General features: G+C 33.3%; 1 protein-coding gene, 2 long non-coding RNA genes and 1 other non-coding gene across 5 annotated transcripts in view; 1 reads left to right on the forward strand and 3 right to left on the reverse strand.

Annotated features, from left to right (window-relative positions):
- The window catches only part of LOC126692694 (uncharacterized), a 32070-nt gene extending 6729 nt beyond the window's left edge, over positions 1 to 25341 (reverse strand). Inside the window, exon 1 of the long non-coding RNA XR_007645063.1 lies at positions 25164 to 25341. This is a non-coding gene — a long non-coding RNA (uncharacterized LOC126692694). The remainder of the gene's footprint in view (positions 1 to 25163) is intronic.
- Positions 887 to 25364, forward strand: LOC126692689 (glutathione S-transferase U8-like). The gene is made up of 3 exons (XM_050388386.1): positions 887 to 910; positions 23675 to 24049; positions 24875 to 25364. Exons 2-3 carry the CDS (start codon positions 23738 to 23740, stop codon positions 25226 to 25228), a joined length of 666 nt encoding a protein of 221 aa, XP_050244343.1. The 5' UTR covers positions 887 to 910; positions 23675 to 23737; the 3' UTR covers positions 25229 to 25364.
- On the reverse strand, positions 1507 to 5844 carry LOC126692693 (uncharacterized). Of its 2 annotated transcripts, none has more exons than XR_007645062.1 (3): positions 5630 to 5844; positions 3874 to 3962; positions 1507 to 3475 (listed from the first exon to the last, which is right to left on the reverse strand). It is a non-coding gene; the product is annotated as an uncharacterized LOC126692693 (long non-coding RNA). The 2 variants fall into 2 exon arrangements; XR_007645061.1 differs by having other exon boundaries at positions 3879 to 3962; positions 5630 to 5841.
- Positions 19164 to 19262, reverse strand: LOC126693819 (U6 spliceosomal RNA). The gene has a single exon (XR_007645539.1). It is a non-coding gene; the product is annotated as a U6 spliceosomal RNA (small nuclear RNA).
- Positions 25365 to 27058: the final 1694 nt, after the last annotated feature.

The raw sequence follows: 27058 nt of genomic DNA on the forward strand, positions 1-27058 counted from the left end.
CCCTATAGTGGCATTTTTAAGCCCTATAGTGACGTTTTCGGGCCAAAAAACGCCACTATAGGGCCCCTTGAACCTGTTATGGGGACTTATAAAAAAATTTTGCAGGAAAACGCCGCTATAGGGCCAAAAAAACGTCACTATAGGGCTTAAAAACGCCACTATAAGGCCCTTGAACCTGTTATGGGGACTTATAAAAAACTTTTGCAGGAAAACGCCGCTATAGGGCCCGAAAACGTCACTATAGGGCCCCTTAACCTGGTATGGGGGCTTAAAAACGCCGCTATAGGACCCGAAAACGTCACTATAGGGCTTAAAAACGCCATTATAGGGCTCCTTGAATATAGGGCGACAGTGGATTAAAAAAACATGGTACTCGAGCTTGGCAAGCTCGAGTACCTAAAAAAGTGGTATTTACCTATATAGTTTGGAAACAGTATTTCTGGACAAATTATTTTGAAAATTGATGGTAATGGGCCATTTTTGCCTATTTGATTAAGTAAAGAATTTGTGGTTACCTGTACAGACCGTAATAGCCCACCAGGCTGGATCAGCCACATGACCCAAAAGGCCGTTGACTTTTGTAATTAGCACTATTGTCCTTTACCTCAGCCCCTGCTGAGATCATCAATGAGCTATGGGCTGAAATGATTCCTGAATATAAATTGGGTTTTTTTTCCTCTTTAAATAATAACCTGCATTTGACCGATCCATTAACTATGCAGCTTCTTCAGCAAGTCTTCAACCACCCTTATCCAAAAAAAAAAAAAAAAAAAAAGTCTTCAACCACCACCTAGTCCCGCATTTTAGAACCTATTGACAAAGAAACAAAAAAATAATACAAACAGTCAAGGGCTTAACCTCCAAGTAACCATTGTGCCTAGGCTTTATAAAAGGGCATCAGACGCAGAAGGTAGAGCCAAGCCTTTGAATCTTATTACAAATTCCGTAAAGTGCGGGAACGAAGAGTGTCATTATGGCCGAAGAAATATTGGTGTTTGGTGCCACTACAAGAAAACTGGGATATTGCGGCGGGCCAGAAGCGCCGCTAAAGCCCAAAAAAGCGCCGCTATAGGTACATTTGACCTATAGCGGCGGGTGCTATTGCGGCGGGCCGTCCCGCCAGTGTTGCAGTGCCGCTATAGGTCAATTGCGGCGGTCGCGAAAAGCGCCGCAATAGATCTGCCATTTAGCGACGCTTTTTGTTCTATTGCGGCGGGCTAAAAACCACCGCCATATGAGGTTGCCATTCGGGTCAAGCGACCTTTAGGGGCAGGATAAGCCCGCCGCTATAGGTTGTCACCTATAGCGGCGGTCAATAAGTGCCGCTATAGGGCCTCATGTACACCAACCCTATGTACCTTTTAGCGGCGGTTTCGCCCGCCGCTATATGTTTGAAGCTTTAACGGCGAACGATAAACGCCACTATAGGTCTTCAATTATTTCATAATTTTAGTTCTTTAGCGGCGGTTTTTGCCCGCCGCTATAGGTATTTTTTTTTTTTTTTTGTTTCCTGGGTCCTATTTTAGCTCCCCTAAGATATTACCATAAATGTAACTAGATAACACCACAAAGGTTTCCAAACTAATGGTAGAAGGATTTTATAGGACAAGTAAATATCCCAAACTTTTTCCAATTTACAAGTTCCTAAAACTTATTCCTAAATAAAAATTTCCAAATTTGTTTTCCTAACTAAGCTCAGCTCCAAGCAAAAATAAGTTGTGAACAACTCAAGTTAGATGATGAAATGAACCTAGGAGCACAACAATGAACAAAATGCAACATAATACAGCAAAAAATAAATAAATAAATTTGACACATATGGTCCTACATGTATGGTTAATTGGTTATCTATAATGATTTGTTTGCAATAATATGCAAATTGCATTTCACATTATCCATTCAAAATGTTTTTATTTCTTATTTTAATAAGTGGAACTCACAAAAATTTTGAGAGTTTTGCGCATTATTTCTAAGTTATTCTATGATCATAATTTTTATCTTATTCTTCCTGGCAATTACATACAGATTGTTGTAACTTCCAAATTGATCTATTTTTTTTTCCACTACTCACAAACCAATGAGATTCAAACACATGAAGAAAAAAAAAGTGCGTGCAATTAGCTCCCTATTTCAAAAAAAAGTGCATTCAAACACACGAAGTGCAACATACAAAGTGTCAGTCGGAATGACCCCAACAGCTCCCTATTTCAAAAGATCGACAAGCAGCTTCAACATAAAGCAAGCCACCCTCCTGATATTTTCATTCCAACAACAACTAAGCCTTACTTTTTTGGGGTCAATTACAGATTCGCAATAGATTAGTTAGGGTCAGTCGCATCACATGTAAGAAAAAGAAATATTTCCTTATGCCTATAAAAGTTTGTTTGCAACATTTTATTGTGTAAATAAGGAAAAAAATTTAAAATCTATTTTCTTAAAACACAACTAAACAAACCCCTAATCTCCTTTAGAGAGAACAAAGAAGAGAGGAATAAGAATTTTTAAGTCAATCCCATGTACAGCAAGAAACACCCGAAGTAATGTGGAATGCTACGTTTAAACCTAACAAATCAGCCATAGATTCTCTCTCTTTCTTAATTTATCAAAACATTCATGATAGCAAGTTAGATTAACTCAACCCATCCTCAACCCCCAACCCAAGAAAAAGATTCCAAATGATAAACAACACGCAAGCATAATTGCACATGGCATGCAAAGTACAGTAAAACAATAATAGTATACAATTCAATCTGCTAAACTACATACAAAAGCTATCAAATCAACTAGAGAGATTAAACTCCAGTTAATTATAGCAGCTGCAACAAATATAGGGAAAGATTTAAAATCAATGACTTGCATCAAGCAAAGCAAACACATACAATTACGTGTCTGTATACTGAAAGCAAACAGCATTATGACTAAAGCAACTCGCTGATGAAGCTAATAAAGTAATTTACAAATTGCTGCATAATGAATGTCTGTGAGTGCAAGCTTTCTGCCTATAGCACCTACTACTAAGAGAATGCGATATTGTTCCTCTCCCTTAGACTACGAGCCAACAATTCAAACTAACCCCATAAAGAAATTTCATAAATTGTAAGACACAATGGCAACTTACAAGCAATACAAACACGGTATATATTTAATTCAACATTGGGTCCATTCAAATTGCCAAGGAAAACACATTACTTTAGTAGTTATAGCTCAAACTAATTATAGTTTCTGACTACAAGTCAATTCCAGCACCTAGTTCAATTCAATAGCAAAGTACTAATAGTGAAATCAAGTTCACTCACTACAAATAATCTTACCATATCAAGTGAACTAGATTTCACTATTAGTTTCTGACTGAATATCTTACCTTGCTGATTGGATATGCAACAAGAAAGCAGATAAAGACGAGAACAAGGAGAACTAGAGCAACTGCTGCCCCGATTGCCAAACCATATCAAGAACAAACAGATTGCAGTATTATCTGCTTCCACAAATAAAAAGAAAATACTGAACTTAGAAACACTTCACTACCAGCATGAAACATACATGTGAATGGGGTAAATTAAAATAACCAGCCAAAACATACATTCATGTCTTTTAAGTAGTTCTTTTAAAGGAAAATCATATGGATGAAAATTTTCAGCTATCCTGCATATGTGGTAAGTGGGGCTGGGATCAACCATTCAATAGATCCCTCCCAATAAAATGGCCACTTTTATTAATTGGTCAGGCCTAAAAAAGGCCATCTCAGAAAAAAAAAAAAAAAAAAAAAAATTATCCATATGTGCAAGCAATACATACCAAATCAGACAGACCAACATAAGCCATCTGTCCTGAATTAGCTTTCTTAAAAATAAAGAAATAAAGTCAGATAAATACCTCACCTCACCGAACAGAAGAATCAATGTCACTGAAATCAAAATAGCACCCCAAGCTGTAACCAGATGATCAAGAAAAATGGGAAGTGTCTGAAAAATGGAAAAATGATACCAGAGCCAATAATTAGTCAAACGATCACTGAAACAAGCAAGATCCAAACTGACAAATCAATATGAAGATTTTATATATTTATATATATATATATATATATAATTGTATATATATATATGGACGTCTCCGTTAGAAACACCAGTAAGTGCCAGTTGAGCTACAACGCTCTTGGCAACAAATCAATAAGAAGATAGTTAAGTCTTTAGAATCAAACCCCAAATACCACTTTAACGCATATAGCATTTAAGAAATATTTATAATAGGTCATTATGCATCAATAATTGTACCAAATGCAATAAATGAATTCAGCAATCCACCTAGAAAATGTAAAAAATAAGAGGATAATTAAAGTAAAACCAATTATAATCATATATTATATTTGAAAGCTAACATCAGGGCAAAATATAATACTATAAAACTAACATCACCGAATATGATAATTATAAAATTTATAACAAAAGAAGATGAAGAAACTAAGTTGAAATATACATTAAAAAAAAAAAAAGGTTTATACCTTATCAGCAAAATCATCATTATCTCAAAAAAAATCGATCAAATACAAAACACACACACACACAGTCAATCAATTCAACAAAACTTAACTCTATATCCATTTAATTTAGCCACACAACAACGAAAAAAAAATGACTATGACAAGATTTAAAGAAGGCAAGCGTGTAACAAACATTTTGGTCTGTGAGGTGTTTGTATTTATCCCAAGCTCAGAAATTTACAACAAGAATCCCAGATTTCAGGACCAAAAAATAAATTCCTGTTTCTTTCTATAAGGAAAAAGAATTTTTCAGTACCCTACTGAAACCATGATCATCTCTCTTGCTCCCCTAATTTGAGAATCCCAATTTTGAACAAAAGGAATTATACCCATGTAACAAAAACAATGCATGTCAATAATAATCTGCTTGTGATTTAAAAATTAAATAAAAGTTCCAATGCTTCCTGCCTAGAATTTCTAAAAGGCTTACATTTTATGATATAATCTTCTGTTTCTCCTTTTCTATGTCTACAGTAATTAACAACGAAACCTTGACTGGAACCAACCAACAAAAAGAATCTTGCTCACCAAATGTAAACCCATAGAAAGGAAAGGTTTTGCAAACCATTCAGGTTCCAACTACTCAAAGGACTTATATTTGTATTCAACCAACATCAACTATGATTGTTTAAAAAGCAGATTTTTATATAAAAGGGCAAAATCAAAACTAATGCCCGTTTGGTTTCTGGGAAAACATAAGCTCCAACTTGCAAAAACCAATAAATACATAAGAATATATATATATATATATATATGAAATACGGACTATTTTTTTTACCGAATTATAGGATACCCAGAAGAAAAGTCATCACAAAATTCCAAAAAAAAAAAAAAAAAAGAATCTCCACTGTTCTTCTTCTCTACCCAGTTTCCAGATAATTATAAATGCAGATAATGAGACCCATTAATTATTTAAAAAAAAAAATTTACCGTCATATAGTTAAAAATCATGTTGCAATCTTGAGAAAAAAAAATTGCAAAAAATAAAAGAACTCAAAGGAAACAAACAGCCGAGTTGGAAAGAAATCAAAGGAAAAGATTTTCAAAACCAAAAGAGAGAATTTAGAATGGACAGAGAAAGATTAGAGAGACCTGTGATCTTGTCGAGGACGACGAGGAGTCTTCGTATTCCTCGTCGTCGTATTGGTTCCCGCAATCTTGACCGTCGATCTTGTCCTTAGCCAAAGCAAATCTCTGAGAAAAAAATAAATAAATAAATAAATCTTGTGCGTGTGAGGAAGAGAAAAGGATTTGGGGAAGGGGGCGGCTGGGAGAAAAGAAAAGATGTATTTATATGATGCTATGCTAGGGTTTTCAAATCTGAAATAAGAGTTTTAAAATTTAAAATAAATTATAAGCAAAGTCAAGCCTCGAACTAGAGACCAATTGGGCAAAACACGCGCTGCACACCACTAGGCTAGTGATGCGAGTGATACACTGAAGTTACATAAATAAATATATATTTATTACTTATATATAATAAACATATTTTATTACTATTTAAATAAATATAATTTAAAATATATAATTATTATATAAATTATATATTTCTTTAATTTATATCAAATATAATAATAAATATATAAATTATAATAAATTATTATATTAAATAAATTACAATTTTTTACTGGCAATTACCATTTTGTCATGCATTTTGTAATTGTACATAAATCAAACATATCTATATATCTAAGTGAGTTAATGAGTGTAAAATATTAAAAATATAATATTAATGAGATATGAAATAAATTTTTTTTAAAAAAAATCACATATACACAATAAAAATCACCACACAACTTTCTCAAAAAATAAATAAATAAAAATAATACCACACAACAAAAATTATCACACATTCTATCTTATTAAAAATAAAAATAAAAATGATCATAGCTATTATATATTAAATTTATATAAGAATTTTAATATGTGACTAACTATGTTTACTTTTCCCATCAAAAAAAAAAAAAAAAAAAACTGCGTTTACTTTAAAAAAAAAAAAATATGACTAATTGGATGGTCAAATTGAGAGAATATATATAACCATATAAATACACAACACATGTTCATCACGTGGCATTCTTAGATTTGAAGAATGTAATGAAAGGTTCATTCTTGTAAGCATGAAAAATATATGAAGACACTTAATGTAACTCTAAAAATCTAACGATAGATTTGTCAAAATTCATATCAAATTAAGAAATATAAGGTTAGGTTCAAGTTACACTTGATGTAACTCTAAAACAGTGTTGCACCAACCAATAATTTATTGTTGAATTCATATTTTGAAAATCCAACCATTGGATCACATTTTCTATATGTTTCTAACATGCATGCCAATTTTCATGCCAATCGGATGTAATTTACCATTTGATCTTTAAACTCATCTTTTAGGTGTTATTTTAAACTACAAGAACTTGAATTTAAACAATTGATTGATGACATGATTATTAATCTTTGATCACCTTAAAATTTCATAAGTATAACAAATATATGAAGATAATGTAATCTAACGATAGATTTGTCAAAATTCACATCGAATTAAGAAATATAGAGTTGGGTTCAAGTTATACGTGATATAACTCTAAAAAATGTTACATCAACCAATAACTTATTGTTAAATTCATATTTTGAAAATCTAACCGTTGGATCACATTTCCTATATGTACTTAATATGCATGCCAATTTTCATGCCAATTGGATGTAATTTATCATTTTATCTTTAAACTCATCTTTTATGCATTATTTTAAACTAAAAGAACTTGAATTTAAACAATTGATTGATGACATGACTATTAATCTTTGATCAACTTGAAATTTTTTAAGCATGAAAAATATATGAAGATAATGTAATCTAACGGTAGATTTTTCAAAATTCACATCGAATTAAAAAATATAGGGTTGGGTTCAAGTTACACGTGATATAACTCTAAAAAATGATACACCAACCAATAACTTATTGTTGAATTCATATTCTGAAAATTCAATCGTTGGATCACATTTTCTATATGTTTTTAACATGTATGCCAATTTTCATACCAATCGGATGTAATTTACAATTTGATTTTTAAACTCATCTTTTATGCGTTATTTTAAATTACAAAAACTTAAATTTAAACAATTGATTGATGACATGGCTATTAATCTTTGATCACCTTTAAATTTTGTAAGCATACAAAATGTATGAAGATAATGTAATCTAACGGTAGATTTGTCAAAATTCACATTGAATTAAGAAATATAGGGTTAGGTTCAAGTTACACTTGATGTAACTCTAAAAAATGTTACACCAACCAATAACTTATTGTTGAATTCATATTTTGAAAATCCAACCGTTGGATCACATTTTTCTATATGTTCTTAACATGCATGCCAATTTTCATGCCAATTGAATGTAATTTACAATTTGATCCTTAAACTCATCTTTTATGCGTTATTTTAAACTACAAGAACTTAAATTTAAACAATTGATTGATGACATGACTTTTAATCTTTGATCACCTTGAAATTTTTTAAGCATGAAAAATATATGAAGATAATGTAATCTAACGGTAGATTTGTCAAAATTCACATTGAATTAAGAAATATAGGGTTAGGTTCAAGTTACACTTTATATAACTCTAAAAAATGTTACAATAACCAATAACTTATTGTTGAATTCATATTTTGAAAATCCAACCGTTAGATCACATTTTCTATATGTTCTTAACATGCATGCCAATTTTCATGCCAATCGGATGTAATTTACCATTTGATATTTAAACTCATCTTTTATAAGTTATTTTAAACTACAAAAACTTGAATTTAAACAATTGATTGATGACATGGCTATTAATCTTTGATCACCTTTAAATTTTTTAAGCATGAAAAATATATGAATATAATGTAATCTAACGGTATATTTGTCAAAATTCACATCGAATTAAGAAATGTGGGGTTGGGTTCAAGTTACACTTTATGTAACTCTAAAAAATGTTACACTTACCAATAACTTATTGTTAAATTCATATTTTGAAAATCCAACCATTGGATCATATTTTCTATATGTTCTTAACATGCATGCCAATTTGCATGCCAATCGGATGTAATTTACCATTTGATCTTTAAACTCATCTTTTATGCGTTATTTTAAATTAGAAGAACTTGAATTTAAACAATTGATTGATGACATGACTTTTAATCTTTGATCACCTTGAAATTTTGTAAGCATGAAAAATATATGAAGATAATGTAATCTAACGGTAGATTTGTCAAAATTCACATCGAATTAAGAAATATAGGGTTAGGTTCAAGTTACACTTGATGTAACTCTAAAAAATGTTACACCAACCAATAACTTATTGTTGAATTCATGTTTTGAAAATCCAACTGTTGGATCACATTTCCTATATGTACTTAACATGCATGCCAATTTTCATGCCAATCAGGTGTAATTTACTGTTTGATCTTTAAACTCATATTTTATGCGTTATTTTAAACTACAAAAACTTGAATTTAAACAATTGATTGATGACATGGCTATTAATCTTTGATCACCTTAAAATTTTGTAAGCATGAAAAATATATGAAGATAATGTAATCTAACGGTAAATTTGTCAAAATTCACATTGAATTAAGAAATATAGGGTTGGGTTCAAGTTACGCTTGATGTAACTCTAAAAAATGTTACACCACCCAATAACTTATTGTTGAATTCATATTTTGAAAATACAATCGTTGGATCACATTTTCTATATGTTTTTAACGTACATGCCAATTTTCATGCCAATCGAAGGTAATTTACCGTTTTATATTTAAACTCATCTTTTATGTGTTATTTTAAACTACAAAAACTTGAATTTAAATAATTAATTGATGACATGGCTCTTAATCTTTGATCACCTTTAAATTTTGTAAGCATGAAAAATATATGAAGATAATGTAATCTAACGGTAGATTTGTCAAAATTCACATCGAATTAAGAAATATAGGGTTGGGTTCAAGTTACACTTGATGTAACTCTAAAAAATGTCACACCAACTAATAACTTATTGTTGAATTCATATTTTGGAAATCCAACCATTGGATCACATTTTCTATATGTTTTTAACATGCATGCCAATTTTCTTGCCAATCGAATGTAATTTACCCTTTGATCTTTAAACTCATCTTTTATGTGTTATTTTAAATTACGAAAACTTGAATTTAAACAATTGATTGATAACATGGCTATTAATCTTTGATCATCTTGAAATTTTTTAAGCATGAAAAATATATGAAGATAATATAATCTAACGGTAGATTTGTCAAAATTCACATTGAATTAAGAAATATAGGGTTGGGTTCAAGTTACACTTGATGTAACTCTAAAAAATATTACACCAACCAATAACTTATTGTTGAATTCATATTTTGAAAATTCAACCGTTGGATCACATTTTATATTTGTTCTTAACATGCATGCCAATTTTCATGCAAATCGGGTGTAATTTACCGTTTGATCTTTAAACTCATCTTTTATGCGTTATTTTAAATTACAAAAATTTAAATTTAAACGATTGATTGATGATATAATTATTAATCTTTGATCACCTTGAAATTTTGTATGCGTAAAAAATATATGAAGATAATATAATCTAACGATAGATTTGTCAAAATTCACATTGAATTAAGAAATATAGCGTTGAGTTCAAGTTACACTTTATGTAACTCTAAAAAATGTTACACCAACCAATAACTTAATTTTGAATTCATATTTTGAAAATCCAACCGTTGGATCACATTTTCTATATGTTATTAACATGCATGCCAATTTTCATGCCAATCGGGTGTAATTTACCATTTGATCTTTAAACTCATCTTTTATGCATTATTTTAAATTACAAAAACTTGAATTTAAACAATTGATTGATGACAAGACTATTAATTTTTTATCACCTTGAAATTTTGCACGCTTTAAAAATAAATGAAGATAATGTAATCTAACGGTAGATTTGTCAAAATTTACATCGAATTAAGAAATATAGCGTTGGGTTCAAGTTATACTTGATATAATTCTAAAAAATGTTACACCAACCAATATCTTATTGTTGAATTCGTATTTTGAAAACCCAACCGTTGGATCACATTTTCTATTTGTTTTTAACATGCACGCCAATTTTCATGCCAATTGGGTGTAATTTACCATTTGATCTTTAAATTAATATTTTATGCGTTATTTTAAATTACAAAAACTTGAATTTAAACAATTGATTGATGACATGAGTATTAGTCTTTGATCATCTTCAAATTTTGTATGCATGAAAAATATATGAAGATAATGTAATCTAACGGTAAATTTGTCAAAATTCACATTGAATTAAGAAATATATCGTTGGGTTCTAGTTACACTTGATGTAACTCTAAAAAATGTTACACCAATCAATAACTTATTGTTGAATTCAAATTTTGAAAATCCAACCGTTGGATCACACTTTCTATATATTCTTAACATGCATGCAAATTTTCATGCCAATCGGGTGTAATTTACTATTTGATCTTTAAGTGGGAAGGCAAAAAAATAAAGGGAAATTTAAATGTCTATTGCGGCGGTCCAACCCGCCGCAAAAAGGAGTACATATTGCGGCAGGTCAATGACTCGCCGCTATATCTAAGCTTAGCGCCGCTAAAACATGTCTATTGCGGCGGGTCATTGGCCCGCCGCTATATCTAAGCTTAGTGTCGCTAAAACAGGTCTATTGCGGTGGGCATATAGAACGCCGCAATAGATCTAATCTATAGCGGCGGGCCAAAAAAGCGTCGCAATAGGCGACCTATAGCGGCGGTTTTCGCACCCGCCGCAATAGGTCCGCCGCAATAGTTCAGTTTTCTTGTAGTGTGCGTGGGGAAGCCCTTTTAGTCGCAGAGTAGAGATGGCTCTGAAACTGAAAGGAATTGAGTACAAATACATTGAAGAAGATATAACCAACAAGAGCCCTTCCCTCCTCAAATACAACCCAGTTCACAAGAAGATTCCTGTGCTCGTACACAATGGAAAGCCTGTCGCTGAGTCACTTGTTATTCTCGAATACATTGATGAGACTTGGAAAGACAGTCCCATCTTGTCCAAAGATCCTTATGAGAGAGCCAATGCACAATTTTAAGCCAAGTTCATAGACGAGAAGGTAAAATATCATTTACTCTTAAACTTCTTCAAATTGGGAATTTATAATGTAAAAAAATAAAGTCAGCATGGTTTAGTTTTTTTTTCTTTTTTTAATTTATTCGATTTGTTTATTTATATACATTTTTAGTTTTAACCTGGAAATTGTTAGGCATACACGTGTAAGAATGAGATTGTTAGGCATACACGTGTGAGTAAAGTCTCATATTGTTCGATGCACGAAAAAAGTATTGAAAATGAATCTAAAAAAAATTGGATTATTATTATTATTATTATTATTATTATTGTTATTATTTAATATTGAATATATCATTTTTCATGTCAAGATCTAAGGAAATATAATTATAAAATATTTTACTGATGTCACATATCAATTTGATATTTTAATCCCTAGATTTTAAGGGGTCATGAAAAATACTAAGTCGGTGGCACCTATCCAAAATGTCAAGTTTTCAAAATTAGCTTAACATAATTGTTTCTTCTCGCTGGTGGCCACATTGCAAATTTAAACTTGTATCTAATCAGTTATATACATATATTGAAAATAATTATAACTTATTTCTATTTAGGAAGACTATTAAATATTGTAAGGATGCAAATTGGGTTTTGATTATGCAAAGTTTTAATGTCCTGAATTGCCAATGATGTTGATGACTTAGTATGCCTAAATGCATATTAGAAAAAAATGAGAACATAATCATATCACAAGTGTAAGGAAGAAGAGGGGTGGTATTGTTTTTTAATGTTAAAAAAGAAACCAAATATGTCTTGCTAGACTGTTTGACTCTCTCATCATGAACCCATACAGAGTGCAGCCAACCAAAGCCATGGGAATTGTTGTCATACACTTTATCCCTTGGTGGATTGCCCCACCTTGGATTTTGCATAATCTTGGATGTAGTGGACCATCTCAATGGTGACAAACTGACAATGATGAATGAGTTTCAGTGTTCCACTGTTCCTGAAAGTTATTTAAACCAACATAGTTGGCTTCTTTAATCGCATATATTTGTTTAGCCATTGAAGCTCTCTTAGGTCTGAACTCTGAACAGAGGTAAAGAAAAAGAAATGGGTTTATTGGGTTGTTAGAGAGAGGTAGTGATTGGGTGGTAATTTGGTGAAAAGCACCTTTTAGTTCCTACATTTTCAGGCGATTTCAATTTTAGTTCCTACATTTTATTTTTACCACTTTTAGTCCCTATCCTGAAAAACGCTTCCCGTTTTGGTCCTTACCCGTTACATTAGAAACGGAAAAAGCTGACGTGGCAAACGGCATGAATAAATAATAATAAATTAATGTCCATGTGGCCTAAATAAATAATAAAAAATGTTATTTGGCATTAAAAATGCCACATCAGCATCTAAATTAAAAAAAAAAAAATTATTAATTTTAACTAATTAAAAAAAATTAAAAACTAAATTAAAAACTAAAAATCATATGAATTGAGAGCTAAGTGTGTCTTGAACAAGAACAACAAGAACACAAACCCAGATCCAAAAACACAAACCCAAAAATTAAAAAAAAAAAAAAAGAAAAAAGAAAAAGAAAAAGAAAAAGAAAAAGAGAGAACAAACTAGACATCAAGAGATTGAACTAAGAAGATGAAAGATCTAGGTTTTAATCAATTTTTTATACTGTTTCACATTGCGAGTTTAATTTTACATATAACAGAGTACCTCAATTACTTACAAAGATTAAAAATATAAATAATCATGCCTTTTAGAAACCCCAACTGGTTGAACTGTTGTATCAAACTTTGACAATGTTGTTGAGAAATTTAGATCATATGCACCTAAAATCAAAGCCAATTTCACACTCTTATTGACATTGAATCTCTCTCTCTCTCTCTCTCTCTCTCTCTCTCTCTTTTTGGCCATTTGATATTTTGTGAAATTGGAATATATAAAATAACAAGTGTTATAATATGAAAGGCCAACATTGAATAGAGAAAATTTTTCATTTATGAAATTAAACGTGGAAGAGTTCAAGAAGTTGTAAAAATGAGTAAAACCAAATCTCTTAATCTTTTGCATTTATGGCTTAAGCTGGACATGGATAAGAAGATGAGGTGAGGTGAAAGGCTAAATGAAAAACTATTCATATAAAGTGCCACATGGCAAAACCTCATGCTTTCCCACATGAGATCTCTTCTTGTATATGACAACTTGAGATGATTTGAAACTTCCCAATGTGTTCTCTCCTCAATAAAGTGGTATTAGATCTCATGATGGTGTGTGGCAACAAAGAAGTATTGTTAATGATGATAGATTAATGGTTTGGCACGAGGTTCTCATGGATGAGCATGCATAGTTGACACATGATACCCAAGGATGGTGTACGAGAGACCCATAAATAACGCGTATATGTGCAAATTAGATTTTTAGAGATTACTTTGAGAAAACCTCTAAACCATAACTGTAGCACACTTAAACAACATTTTGACAAAGATTTAAAATAGTGTTTCTCTACCAACAAAGACAAGGAAGAACAAGAGTAAAACTAAACAAAGAGAAAAAGACAAGAAATTACGTGGAAAACCCATGGCAAAGGGGTGAAAAACCATGGTGAGGAGCAAGGATTTGGTGTCCTTACTCTTGCAAGAATATTGCATTCCTTTTCAATGAGACCGATAATACATTTTTTATTCTCTATTCAGTGTCAGCTTTTGTCATTTCTTCTTATCCTTTTCTACCTTGTACTCCTCGTATATTTGCTGATACCTAGAATGACTAGTGTACATTTCCTTTCATAGTGCATGGAAGAACACCTGGTGTATAAAGGTAGTTGGCAACACTCTATTATGGTCCGTTTGGATTGAGGGGGAGGGAAGGAGAGTAGAGTAGAGTAGAGTAGAGAAGATTTTTCTCAAAAATAGCTCATTTTTAGCCAACACTACTCTATTCCCCTCCACTCCCCCTCCTTCACCCTTCCATCCAAACAGGCCATTACTGTTTGCAAATCCTAGAGGACAGCTAATTAATAGTACACATTTCTCCGTTGGAAGAGAGAAAAAAGCTCAGCTGCTTGGAGGAGGTATATGGGGAAGGACAACACATGTTGTGGTTGTAGGAAGATATGATCGTGGGTTTTGTTTCTTCCTCAAGCCAAAGGGTGAGCTGCACATGTCTACTATGTTGCCCAAGCAAGGTACTATCCAATGAGGTGGCCTGGTGTAGCACCAAAATAGGAAGTGACTAGAATCTCTCTCAGGGTAGCACTCGGTGATTAGAACAGCGCATGCTCGGTGATTAGTATAGTGCATCAGAGAGTGTCCCCCAATCCTTCAGATTCTAGCAGATGTGTGGAGCTCACGCCATTGAGGTGCTCAAGGGGTAAATTCCCTCCTCAAATACAACCCATTTCACAAGAAGATTCTCGTGCTTGTATACAACGGCCTTTAGTTGAGTCACTTGTTATTCTAGAATACATTGATTAGACTTGGAAAGACCATCCCATCTTGCCCAAAGATCCTTATGAGAGAGCCAATGCATGATTCTAGGCCAAGTTCATAGACGAGAAGGTAAATATCATTTACTATTAAGCTATTCTAAATTATAAATTTGTCATGTCCTAAACAAATTATAGTTAAAATTTTATTTATTGGATTTAGTAATGTATAAAAATATCTTTTAAATTTTAAATGATCGTAGTATCAGATGTATTTTAAATTTATAATTCTTCTTTTATAAGATATTGTATTAACATTTAATTTAAACTACTATTGTTAGGGTCATATTTTGTTGTAATTGGCTAATTCTTTGACAAAATGCATTTTACTTGTAATTGGGTAGATCTAAGATGGGTTTAGTACTTCAAGAAAAATGTTGTTCAAGTCAATTATTAAACACATGAAGATTGGTCCAAGAAACAAGTGAAGAAAAGCTGTTCACACTACAAAAAAGGGGTCTATAGCCGTGTTTCAAAAACGCGGCTCTAGACACCAAAAATGTAGCTATAGGATATAGCCGTGTTTACAAACCAAGCCTATGCTACCTAGCAATAGCTCCATGCTATCGATAGATAGCTTAAAAGATGCCTGCTATGGAGACTTAATGTGAAGCTCGATAGATAGCTCGACAGCAGTTCGATCTATCGAGATTTATGATTTTAGAATTTTTAGATCTTGAATTCAACTCAGTCTTGTATACTTGTTTGGGGTTTTTTTTCTCACAACCCTAAATATATATAAGACTTATTTTAAAGGCCGTCACATACGGATACAAAAACTAAGAGACTTATAATCTCTATGTGAAGCTATTGCGTTTGTATGTCATAGGGTTTTGTAACCAAGTACTTCCAGATCTTCATTGTTGATGAAGTCAAAAACTTTGCAGCCAACATCTGTTCAAGTTACTGGAGTTAGTCACGTACTTGGGATCTATGCAAAGTGTTAGTCACAAATAGGAGGTTTGTGCATCAAGGGAAAGAAGGCTATTATAAGATCAAGTTCGATTGGATATTGGAGCGAAGGTTCAACCGTAGGTTAGTATTTCAGGATAGGCCAAGGGCAGTTGGTAAGATTCCTTATACTTGTAACCGCTTGATTATTGATTAGTGGATTCTTGGGAGTGGTGACCTTAAAATCACCCGGTAGAGTTTTTGCCTTGCGAGGTTTTCCCCATTTGTCAACAAATCACTCTGTCAAATTTATTTTCTGTTGCATTTAATTTATTTTTGATTTGTTGGTGCCTCCATGATTTGCATGAAATTAAACCTAATTAATCAACTTGGGTAATTGAATTAACTAACCGGGTCAAGCTATCTTAACCCAATAACTATGATATTGATCAATTCTGAAATGAAAATAGCCCTTCCTCCAATCAAATAGTGGTTTTTCAAGTGGCTTATAAATTATGATTCTAGTTTCTGTTGTTTTTATTTTTGGTAATCTTAGTGAGTTTCACAACCTCGATTGTCAATGGTGGTAAATTTCCAGTTAAAATTATGTATGTTAAAGATAAATCATTCAAAACCATGTACCCCTGCATGCATTGCAGTCAAAGATTCCACAAACTGTTTCTGCGAGCTTGTTTTTTTATTTTGTTTTTTGTTTTTATTTTTTAATTTTATGAACAATCGTTAGAGAATAGAGATATAAATTATCAATTAAGAGAAAAGGAGAAAAACTGTAACTCGCACTAAAATTTGAGTTTTCTCTGTTTTCTTTTAATAGTGCTTGCCTGCAAGATGGAAATCTTGCTTGTGTGAAGAGAAAGAGCATGAGAAAGCTGTGGAAGAAGCATCTGAGCTTCTACAATTTCTAGAAAATGAGCTCAAGGAACAGAGGTATTTTGGTGGAGAGACTATAGGACTGCTAGACATTGCTGCTAACATCATAGGCTACTGGGTTGTAATTTTTCAAGAAGGTTCTGGGGGTAGAGTTGTTGACAAAGGAGAAATTTCCCAAACTTTGCAATTGGGCTAATGAGTTTGTGGGTGTCAGTGCCATCAAGGAAAATCTAGCTCCTAGAGACAAACTAATTGCCTTTTTGCGAAATCACTTTGGGCTTGGTAATGCTTCCAAATAGGTGAACGTACTCTCACCACTTACAGTTGGTGCATATTACTGTGTAATAATTGACTGCTTTGTCATCAATTGGGTTCTTATGTACTTTGTAATTCCATGTGATTCATCTGTAACAGTTTATGAATTTGTTTGAGCCTTGTACTTGCTTAACCTATTGCAATTTTTCAATGAAGTGTTCTCCACTCTTGGTTATCCTATCAAATAAAATTTTTGTAAACTGACATTCTTCACATACATCTAGAAAATATCAAAATGACTACCGCGCACCCTTGGTGTAATGGTTACTCTACAAGTATAAGTGCTTGTGCGGTGTGGGGGATAAGAGTCGAGGTTCAAGTCTCTAAAAGGGAGCTTTACACATATATACATTTAGATTAGGTTAGAGTAGAATTTCTATCTTGCATTAAAAAAAAAAAAAATCAAAATGAGAATCGGTAATAAGAGTGTGAACAAAGGATAATGAGCAACAAAGACAAACATCTTCTTATTGTCAATATCTAATTCGGTAATTCCTAAGTTAAACATTTGGCTTCAAGATGAGCCTTGTAACACTAAAAAGATATATCTCTGTAGGTTTAGGTCTTGTAAACTCACTTTTATAATATGACTCCCTTGAGGCAAATCACCTAGTCCAATGTCTGAGTTTTGGCATGTGTATCCAATTGTTCATTCATTAGAGCATTAGTGTTGGTGGTGCTAAAAAGCTAAATTGCTATTTTTAGCACCACAATATACAAAAAGTGTGCTACACTGGTGGTGGTATAGGTAAAAATTTTAACTACTTATCTACAGTGCATAACTATCTATAGTTGTGCACTATAGCTCAAATGTTAAAAGAAAATAATATATTTTATTCTTTCTCCCATTATAATAATATTTATTTCCTTTTTTTCCCCCCTTCACTCCATAGTTCTACTCACTCTCTGCACAATCTCATGCAAGCTCTCTATTCCTCCACTCTCACCCACCCAAACCTAGTCCTCCATCTCCCCTGCCCTTCTCTGATTTATCCTTTTTCCTCAACTCGTAGCTCACCCAAGCTTTCTATTCAGTCAACCATCTTTGTTCCTTCTCATCAACCCAAGCCCCAAGCCCAATTGCTGATCCATCTCTCTCCCAGTCACCCTCTCGCCAAGCTATCTTGCCCATAATGCAATCCCTCACCATGCCCAAACCCTATTCCCAACCAACTCCACTAGCATCACCTTCTTCAAACTTAATGAGATGAGGCGAGTTGAAATTGGTGAGGCATCGACGGCATGAGGCGAACTTGACGGAGAGGAATGAATCGAAGTTGAAATTGAAATTTTCACTGTTGCCACCAATTATGACGACGTCGTTTTTGTTGTAGCTCTAAGTCTGAGCGTGAGGCAAATGCGTTTTCTGTTGATGAATGGGTTTTGATTTTGAGGTTAATGGATTTTGTTTTGACTTTTGCTTGGTTAACAGGTTTTGTTGTAATAACCCCGTCCCACTTGTGTAGATATTGTCCACTTTGGGACCCGGGCCCATGCCCCTTACGGTTTTGTTCTTCCACAGGTTGCATTGGGGAAAAGGCCTCTACACATTAAAGGGAGGTCATTTCTTATAAACACATTCTCATGTGCTTCCCTAGGCGATGTGGGATTCCATAGAATGCAAGACCCCCTTTTTTTGGGTCACTACAATCCACCCCCTTTACGAGCACAGGCGTCCTTGCGTATGGGGCCCACACTTTCGGCTAGGGCATGGCTCTTATACCATTTGTAACGACCCCGCCCCAACTGTGTAGATATTGTCCACTTTGGGACCTATACCCCTCATGGTTTTGATCTCCCCCAAAGCACACAGCAGTGAGGGAAAAGGCCTCTACACATTAAAAAAAGTTCATTCCTCATAAACACATTCTCATATGCTTCCCTAAGCGATATGGGATTCCATGGATTATGAGACCCTCCTTTTTCTGGGTCACTACAATCCAAAAAATTTGGACCATTTCTCGATTTATGCATGTCATCCTTGTGCAGGGGCCATGCTAATCTTCTCTGTATCGTTCCAATTTTATCGGAAGAACAAAACCATGAGGAGGTATGGACCCCAAAGTGGACAATATCTACACAGTTGGGGTGGAGCCGTTACATTTGTGGTGGATCATGACTGGGTTTATGGTGGTGGATCAATGGTTGATGGTGGCTGAGTTTAAGATGGTGGATTGTGGTTGGTGGTGATGTTGTGAATGGATAGAGTTTGAAGAGAAGATAGAGAGATAGAGATTAAGAGAGAGAAAAAATAATAAATAAATGAATAGTGTTTAACTTTGATGTGAAAATAAGAGCATTGATGTGGAGAAAGTTGTGAAATGGTAAGTTAAAATAAATAAAGTGGCTTTTTGTGGTGCCAAATTGCTAAATTTTTGGCACCACCAATGTTGATGCTTGTTACCCCAAAGGGCTAATTACTGAGGCCTCACATAATGAGTGAGATTTGTGTAAAGTTGCTAACACATGATAACAATTTAAATAATGAATGTGGGATGATGGAGATTTTACCCTATTACCGGACTGAAGTAGTGAAGGTCTGAAGCAGTTTTATTCAATGGTAGAGCTAGAAATTTTCTCAAAGGGGGCCAAACTAAATGAATCGTTATATTCCGGTATCCTTAATTCTCTTAATATAAATGCATGACTTTATTTTTGGAATTTTTTTTTTGCTAAAGAGATAAATTTACTTATTTATTTTTATAAATAAATGTTTGATTTAAATGCTCTTAATTAAAATTGTTAAGGACATATTTTATGTAATTGGCTAATCTTTTGACAAAGTGCACTTTAAATGCTCTTAATTAAAATTGTTAAGGACATATTTTATGTAATTAGCTAATTTTTTGACAAAATGCACTTTATTTGTAATTGGGTAAATGTAGGATGGGTTTAGTATTTCAAGAAGCAAGAGTTCAAGTCAAGTATTAAATCCATGAAGATTGGATCAAGAAATAAGTGAAGAAAAGCTGTTCATTAAAATTCGATAGATACCTCAACAGAAACAGTATCTATCGAGATTTAAGAACAAAGCTCAATAGAAGCTCGACAGAAGCTAAATCTGTCAAGATCTACAAAATCAGGATTTTCAGATATGATTTTTGGTCCTAGCTGACATGTATGTATAGGGTTTCTTTTTTCACAAATTTAGACATATATAAGGCTTATTTTAAAGGCCGTTATACATGGAGAACACATGCAGAAAATGACCCTGTGCCTTATTCTCTCTGTAAGAAGTTACTGCGTCTTTTGCGCCTTAGGGTTTTGTAACCAAGTACTTCTTGATCTTCATTGTGCATGAAGTGAAAAACATTGCAAGCAACAACCTTCTTCAAGTTGTTGGAGTTACTCATGTACTGGGATCTGTGCAAAAGGGTAGCATTCATATATTGAAGAGTTCAGAGGTTCTGAAGTGGTAGAAGGTTCCTACTGTAAGGTCATCTACGGGGATTGTAGAGTTTAGGGACAAAAGTTTTGTACTAGATCTGAAACTTCTCTTTATAATAATGAATTGCTTTTTAGGAAGGTTTCCCTCCAGATTTTTTACGGTGAAACTAATTTGTTTCATTAGTTTTCATGGGTCATCATATCTTGTCTTATTTACTATTCCGTTGTACATGATATTGATGTTTGTTTGTTTTAACAAGGTTTATCCATAATAAATCTAATTAACAACTTGGATTTAAAACTTATTAATTCTATCAACCGGGGTCTAAATTTTCCAAAAAAAATTAATGATATATGACAAAAAGTCAATATTAAAAGGAAAATAAATTAGACAACAATAAATTAAAGAGTGTTTGTAATATTTTTAATTGAAGGGGGAGGGACCATTACTAGAAATTTATTCAAAATTTTGTCACTAAAATAGAGGGGGGCGAGCATTTTTGAAAATTCTAGCCCCCCCCCCCCCCCTCCCGTATTATCAAATTCCTCATATTGGGCACATATATATATATGACTAGGGCTCTCGCAAAAGTAGGAGCAATTGCCTCTATAGATTGATTTTTTTTTTTTTCATAAAGAATGAGACTCAAATAAAGAGATCAACAAAAGATTGAAATTGTGGAATAGGAAAGGTATGGAGCATCTTATGTTTCCATAACACAACATGACAAAAGACTAAGTCATTTGGTTATAAGTTGTAACATCTATGCCTTCTCTTTATTCAAGATTGTAACCTAAAAAGCAACGTATATTGAGAATGTGATAGTCGTTTATTGCACTCGTGAAGTTGGAGGATGACAAACTAGGCACAACCAAAGTCTCTAAGCTAACTATAGATAGGAGAAGTGCCAAATAGGTGTTCATAGGGTGTTGATTGTGCAAAAGGGATAAGGATAATCAATTAATGGTTTGAGCAACAGTAAGATTTGTTTTCCCTCAAAAAGAGTTAGGAACATATGAAAATTTATCAAAATTTATTGTCCAAACTGTAGTGTCCAAAAAACATATCAAAATTTGCTTTCTCCTCAACCATTATGTTGTGAATCGACGTACCAAGGGGGAGGTGGAATTCAAACATAAACATGAGATAATATAAACTAGTATAAAGTATTCCAATACCATTAATTGGGTTATCATCTAAACCTCAAGAGGTAAATCAATTTTTTTTTTTGGGTCCAATTAACATGAAATTCAATAAAATAGACTATAAGAAACTTATTCTAGCAAGAAAACTATACAATAGTAAAGAGTATAATAATGTTACATATAATACTCCCTCATTTCACACGATTAGTGAGTTTTACCATAAATTTTAATTAATGTGATTTATTATTATATGTAAAGAGAAGGTATAACATTATTGTATTTTTAAGATATTGTTTACTCGTCCTAACAAATCCCCTAGTCATTCAATTTATCGTGCATAGCAAGTTTTACGTATTTGATTAAGTAAAGAATTTGAGGTTACCTGTACAGACCGTATTAGCCCACCAATCTGGATCAGCCACATGACCCAAAAGGCCGTTGACTTTTGTAATTAGTACTATTGTCCTTTAGCTCAGCCCCTGCTGAGATCATCAATGAGCTATTTGCTGAAATGATTCCTGAATATAAATTAGGTTTTTTCCTCTTTAAATAATGGGTCCGGCTCCTCTCCAGTTTAGTGTCTCATGTTTTCTCCTGTTTTTAAACAGATGAATGACACGTGGCGTCTATAAAATCTAATGGTAAAAACAAGGCCACATCAAATTATCATTTATTTCTCTTTTACCCCACTCTTTAGCAGTAACCCCCTACACCGAATCTGAGAAACTCACACAAACAGAGCTGCAAGAGAGAATGGGCTGAGAAATTGCAGAAGAACAACAAAGGCTTCTTGTGTATTTGTATGTGTGAACTAAATGCTAAATGTTAAATGCTAGTTGTGGTTGTGTGTGTTTAACTGGTTCGGATCTGCACTTGTTGGTTTGTTCATCTTTTTTGTTGGGATTTGGTTGATTTTAGACTTGGTAGTTTGATACTGAGCTCTCTCTTGCCATTTCTACGATGGATTTTTGTCATGGGTCTGGTTTGAATTGAAATGAAATGGATTTTCACCCTTTTGTTTCTTTATTTTTAGAATCAATATAATTTTTTCTTTGTTTTTGCTTATGGGTTCTCTTCCTCTCTTGAGGCTCTATTTATGCTTATGGATTCTTAGATCCGGTGATATTTCCGGCATGATTTCTGACGGGTCCTTATCATCCACTGCTAAGTGCAGTGGGGTGTGAACAGTAGATTTATTGCTGAAGAGTGTTGGTAAAATAGAAATAATGATGCTGTGATGTGGCCTTATATCTTACCATCAGATTTTGTAGATGCCACGCGTCATTTATCTGTTTACAGTAGATTTATTGCTGAAGAGTGTTGGTAAAATAGAAATAATGATGCTGTGATGTGGCCTTATATCTTACCATTAGATTTTGTAGATGCCACGTGTCATTTATCTGTTTAAAAACAAGAGAAAACATGAGACACTAAAACGGGAGAGGAGCCGTTCCCTTAAATAATAACCTGCATTTGACCGATCCATTAACTGTGCAGCTTCTTCAGCAAGTCTATCACTATAAGTCTTCAACCACCACCTAGAATTTGAGGTTACCTGTACAGACCGTATTAGCCCACCAATCTGGATCAGCCACATGACCCAAAAGGCCGTTGACTTTTGTAATTAGTACTATTGTCCTTTAGCTCAGCCCCTGCTGAGATCATCAATGAGCTATGGGCTGAAATGATTCCTGAATATAAATTAGGTTTTTTCCTCTTTAAATAATAACCTGCATTTGACCGATCCATTAACTGTGCAGCTTCTTCAGCAAGTCTATCACTATAAGTCTTCAACCACCACCTAGACCCACATTTTAGAACCTATTGACCAAGAAACAAAAAAATAATACAAACAGCCAAAGGCTTAATCTCCAAGTAACCATTGTGCCTAGGCTTTATAAAAAGGCATCAGACGCAGAAGGTAGAGCCAAGCCTTTGAATCTTATTACAAATTCCGTAAAGTGCAGGAACAAAGAGTGTCATTATGGCCGAAGAAGTATTGGTGTTTGGTGCGTGGGGAAGCCCTTTTAGTCGCAGAGTAGAGATGGCTCTGAAACTGAAAGGAATTGAGTACAAATACAATGAAGAAGATATAACCAACAAGAGCCCTTCCCTCCTCAAATACAACCCAGTTCACAAGAAGATTCCTGTGCTCGTTCACAATGGAAAGCCTGTCGTTGAGTCACTTGTTATTCTCGAATACATTGATGAGACTTGGAAAGACAGTCCCATCTTGTTCAAAGATCCTTGTGAGAGAGCCAATGCACGATTTTGGGCCAAGTTCATAGACGAGAAGGTAAAATATCATTTAATCTTAAACTTCTTCAAATTGTAAATTTATAATGTAAAAAAATAAAGTCAGCATGATTTAATTTTTTTTCTTTTTTTAATTTATTTGATTTATTTATTTTTTTAGTTTTAACCTGAAAAGGTGGTATAATTAATTTTATATTTCTAATAAAGATACTATTTTGGTACTCACATTTTGAATTCACGGTAAATTTCAACCTTACATTTTGGTCATTATTATTTTAATTTGGAGCCAATTTAGTACTTTATTTATTCTTCTTATTATTTTTTGATAGATAGTAATAAAGAGGGCATATGGGATTATTAAGCATGACTTTAAATGACATATAATTCTAGAGGCATGACTTTTCGTGTTTTTTTTTTTAATGGGGATAGGGGGGTTAGTTCTTGAAAATCGTAGTGACATTAACAATTGTAAATGGCAACATAATTCTAATAATCCTCTCATGTGGGCCGAAAGGTGGGGTTTTTTTTTTAATTTATTTATTTAAATTGAAGATATTGTATAAACAAAGTTAAAGTTCAAGTTCATGATTATCTTCTTTGATACCATGATATATTACTAATTTAATCATTATTCTAAGTGAAAATAACATAATTTAATACCATGATATAGTTTAAGTAGTTAAAAAATAACTAATTTAATCATTATTCTAATAACGTATCCGAAGGCTCTAATGAAAAAACATGTATTAATAATTATGTATTTGTGCTTTTTGTATAAGCACTTGTTGGAGATACAATTTATCAACCTAGAGAAATAGACTGCGAGTGACACTAAATTTGGAATTTTCTTTATTTCTTTTTTTAGTGCTTGTCTGCAATAATTAAAGCTTGTTGGGGTGAAGAGAAAGAGCATGAGAAGGCTTTGGAAGAAGCTTCTGAACTTCTACAATTTCTAGAAAATGAGCTCAAGGAGAAGAGGTATTTTGGTGGAGAGACTGTTGGACTGCTAGACATTGCCGCTAACATCATAGCCTACTGGCTTGGAGTTTTTGAAGAAGCTTCGGGGGTAGAGTTGATGACAAGGGAGAAATTTCCCAAACTTTGCAATTGGGCTAATGAGTTTGTGAGTGTTAGTGCTATCAAGGAAAATCTACCTCCTAGAGAAAAACTGATTGCCTATTTTCGAAATTACTTTGAGGTTGGTACTGCTTCCAAATAGGTGAACTTACACTCGCCACTTACAGTTGGAGCATATTATTGCAAAATAATTGACCACTTTGTCATCAATCGGGTTCATATATGCTTTGTAATTTCTTGTGATTTGTCTTTAATAGTTTATGAATTTGTTTGAGTCATTGAGATTGTACTTGCTTACCTTGTTGTAGTTTTTCTATAAAGTGTTCTCCACTCTTGGTTATCCTATCAAATAATAATTTTGTAAACTAACATTCTTCACATACATCTTAAAAATATCTCAATGACAAGAAGTGCTAACTGTTGGATCCCAAATAATATTACTACCAACATTATTAATCCCAAATAGCAATCACATACAAAAATACAAATATTTATGTAGAAAACTCTTTCTCCTTGAAGGGAAGAACTACATGACAAACTTTGAATCAATTTCACTATTCTCAAATCAATTACAATGTCTCTTGTGTATATCTAACGACTAAAGAAAAATCTCTCTTATTTTTCTTTACTCTCACACACTCTCTTTGTGTCTCATGGCTAAAGAAAAATCTTTCTTATTTTTCTTTACTCTCACACACTCTCTCTTTGTGTCTCACGACTAAAGAAAAATCTCTTTGTTTGTTTGTTTGTTTGTTTGTTTTTGTTTTTGTTTTTGTTTTTGTTTTTCACACATACTCTCTTTGTGTCTCACGGCCAAAGAAAAACATTCTTCTTTTTCTTTACTCTTTCACACACTAATTATTTATCTAGAGGGCTGCAACACTTTGCTCTCTCCTCTTTAGCTTTCTTTTCTTCTTATTTCTCTTTTCCACATAGCTCTCCTTGACTATTTTCTCAAAGTGGCATCATTTTGCTCTATCCTTCTTGGCTATCTTCTCTTTTTCTTTCTTTTTTCCACGTAACTCTCATTGGCTATTTTCTCAAAGGTGGCAATACTTTGCTCTCTCCTCCTTGGTTATCTTCTTCAAGGAGGCAACACTTTACTCTCTCCTCCTTGCCTATCTCCTTGAAGGCGGGGACACTTTGATTTCTCCTCCTTGGCTATCTCCTAAGTGAAAATCTCTTTTTTCTCTCTTGGTTTCACACTCAATTTTCTCTCTCCCCATAGAGATGACCCTTGGACCAAAGCCATCAAATTCTTTGTAGCATTGTTTATTTAAAAGACCATTTTCCTATTCCCTCTTGGACTAAAAATACATTACTTCTTTAATAAGAAATAGTCTTTCCTTCTACACCAAGGAATTGTCTTGTAGCCCTAAACAAATTTATATTTGCAAGTTTTGGTCTTGTATACACAGAATAACTCCCTTGAGGCAGATCACCAAGTCCTATGTCTAAGTTTTAGCATGTGTATCCAATTATTCTTTCATTACTTGTTACCACAAAGAGTTAAATGAGGCCTCATTGAATGTGTGAGATTCATGTAAAGTTGCTAATGCATGATAAGTTGATAAAATTTTAAATAATGAATGTGGGATGTGGAGCTCTTACCTGGCTGAAGTGACGAAGGTCTGAAGTAGTTTTATTACCAGATTCCTCATATTAGAAAGATGACTAGGACTCTCCCAAAGTAGGACCAATTGCCTCTTCAGATTCCACATCTTATGTTTCCATAATACAACATGACAAAAGACTAAGTCATTTGACTATAAGTTGTATCATCTATACCTTTTCTATGTTTCCTCCTTCAGACCAAGGAAGTCAATACCGTATATCGTACTAAGTCTACTGATCATTGAACTAGTATTGGTACTCTTCCAAAATGTACCAGTCTATATTGAGGATATTTTGGGTATTTCGGTCGGTATTGGCGTTTCAGCTAGTACAATAAAAAAAAATTAAAATGTTAAAA

This window comes from Quercus robur, chromosome 7 (assembly GCF_932294415.1).
Source record: "Quercus robur chromosome 7, dhQueRobu3.1, whole genome shotgun sequence".
Lineage (NCBI taxonomy): Eukaryota > Viridiplantae > Streptophyta > Magnoliopsida > Fagales > Fagaceae > Quercus > Quercus robur.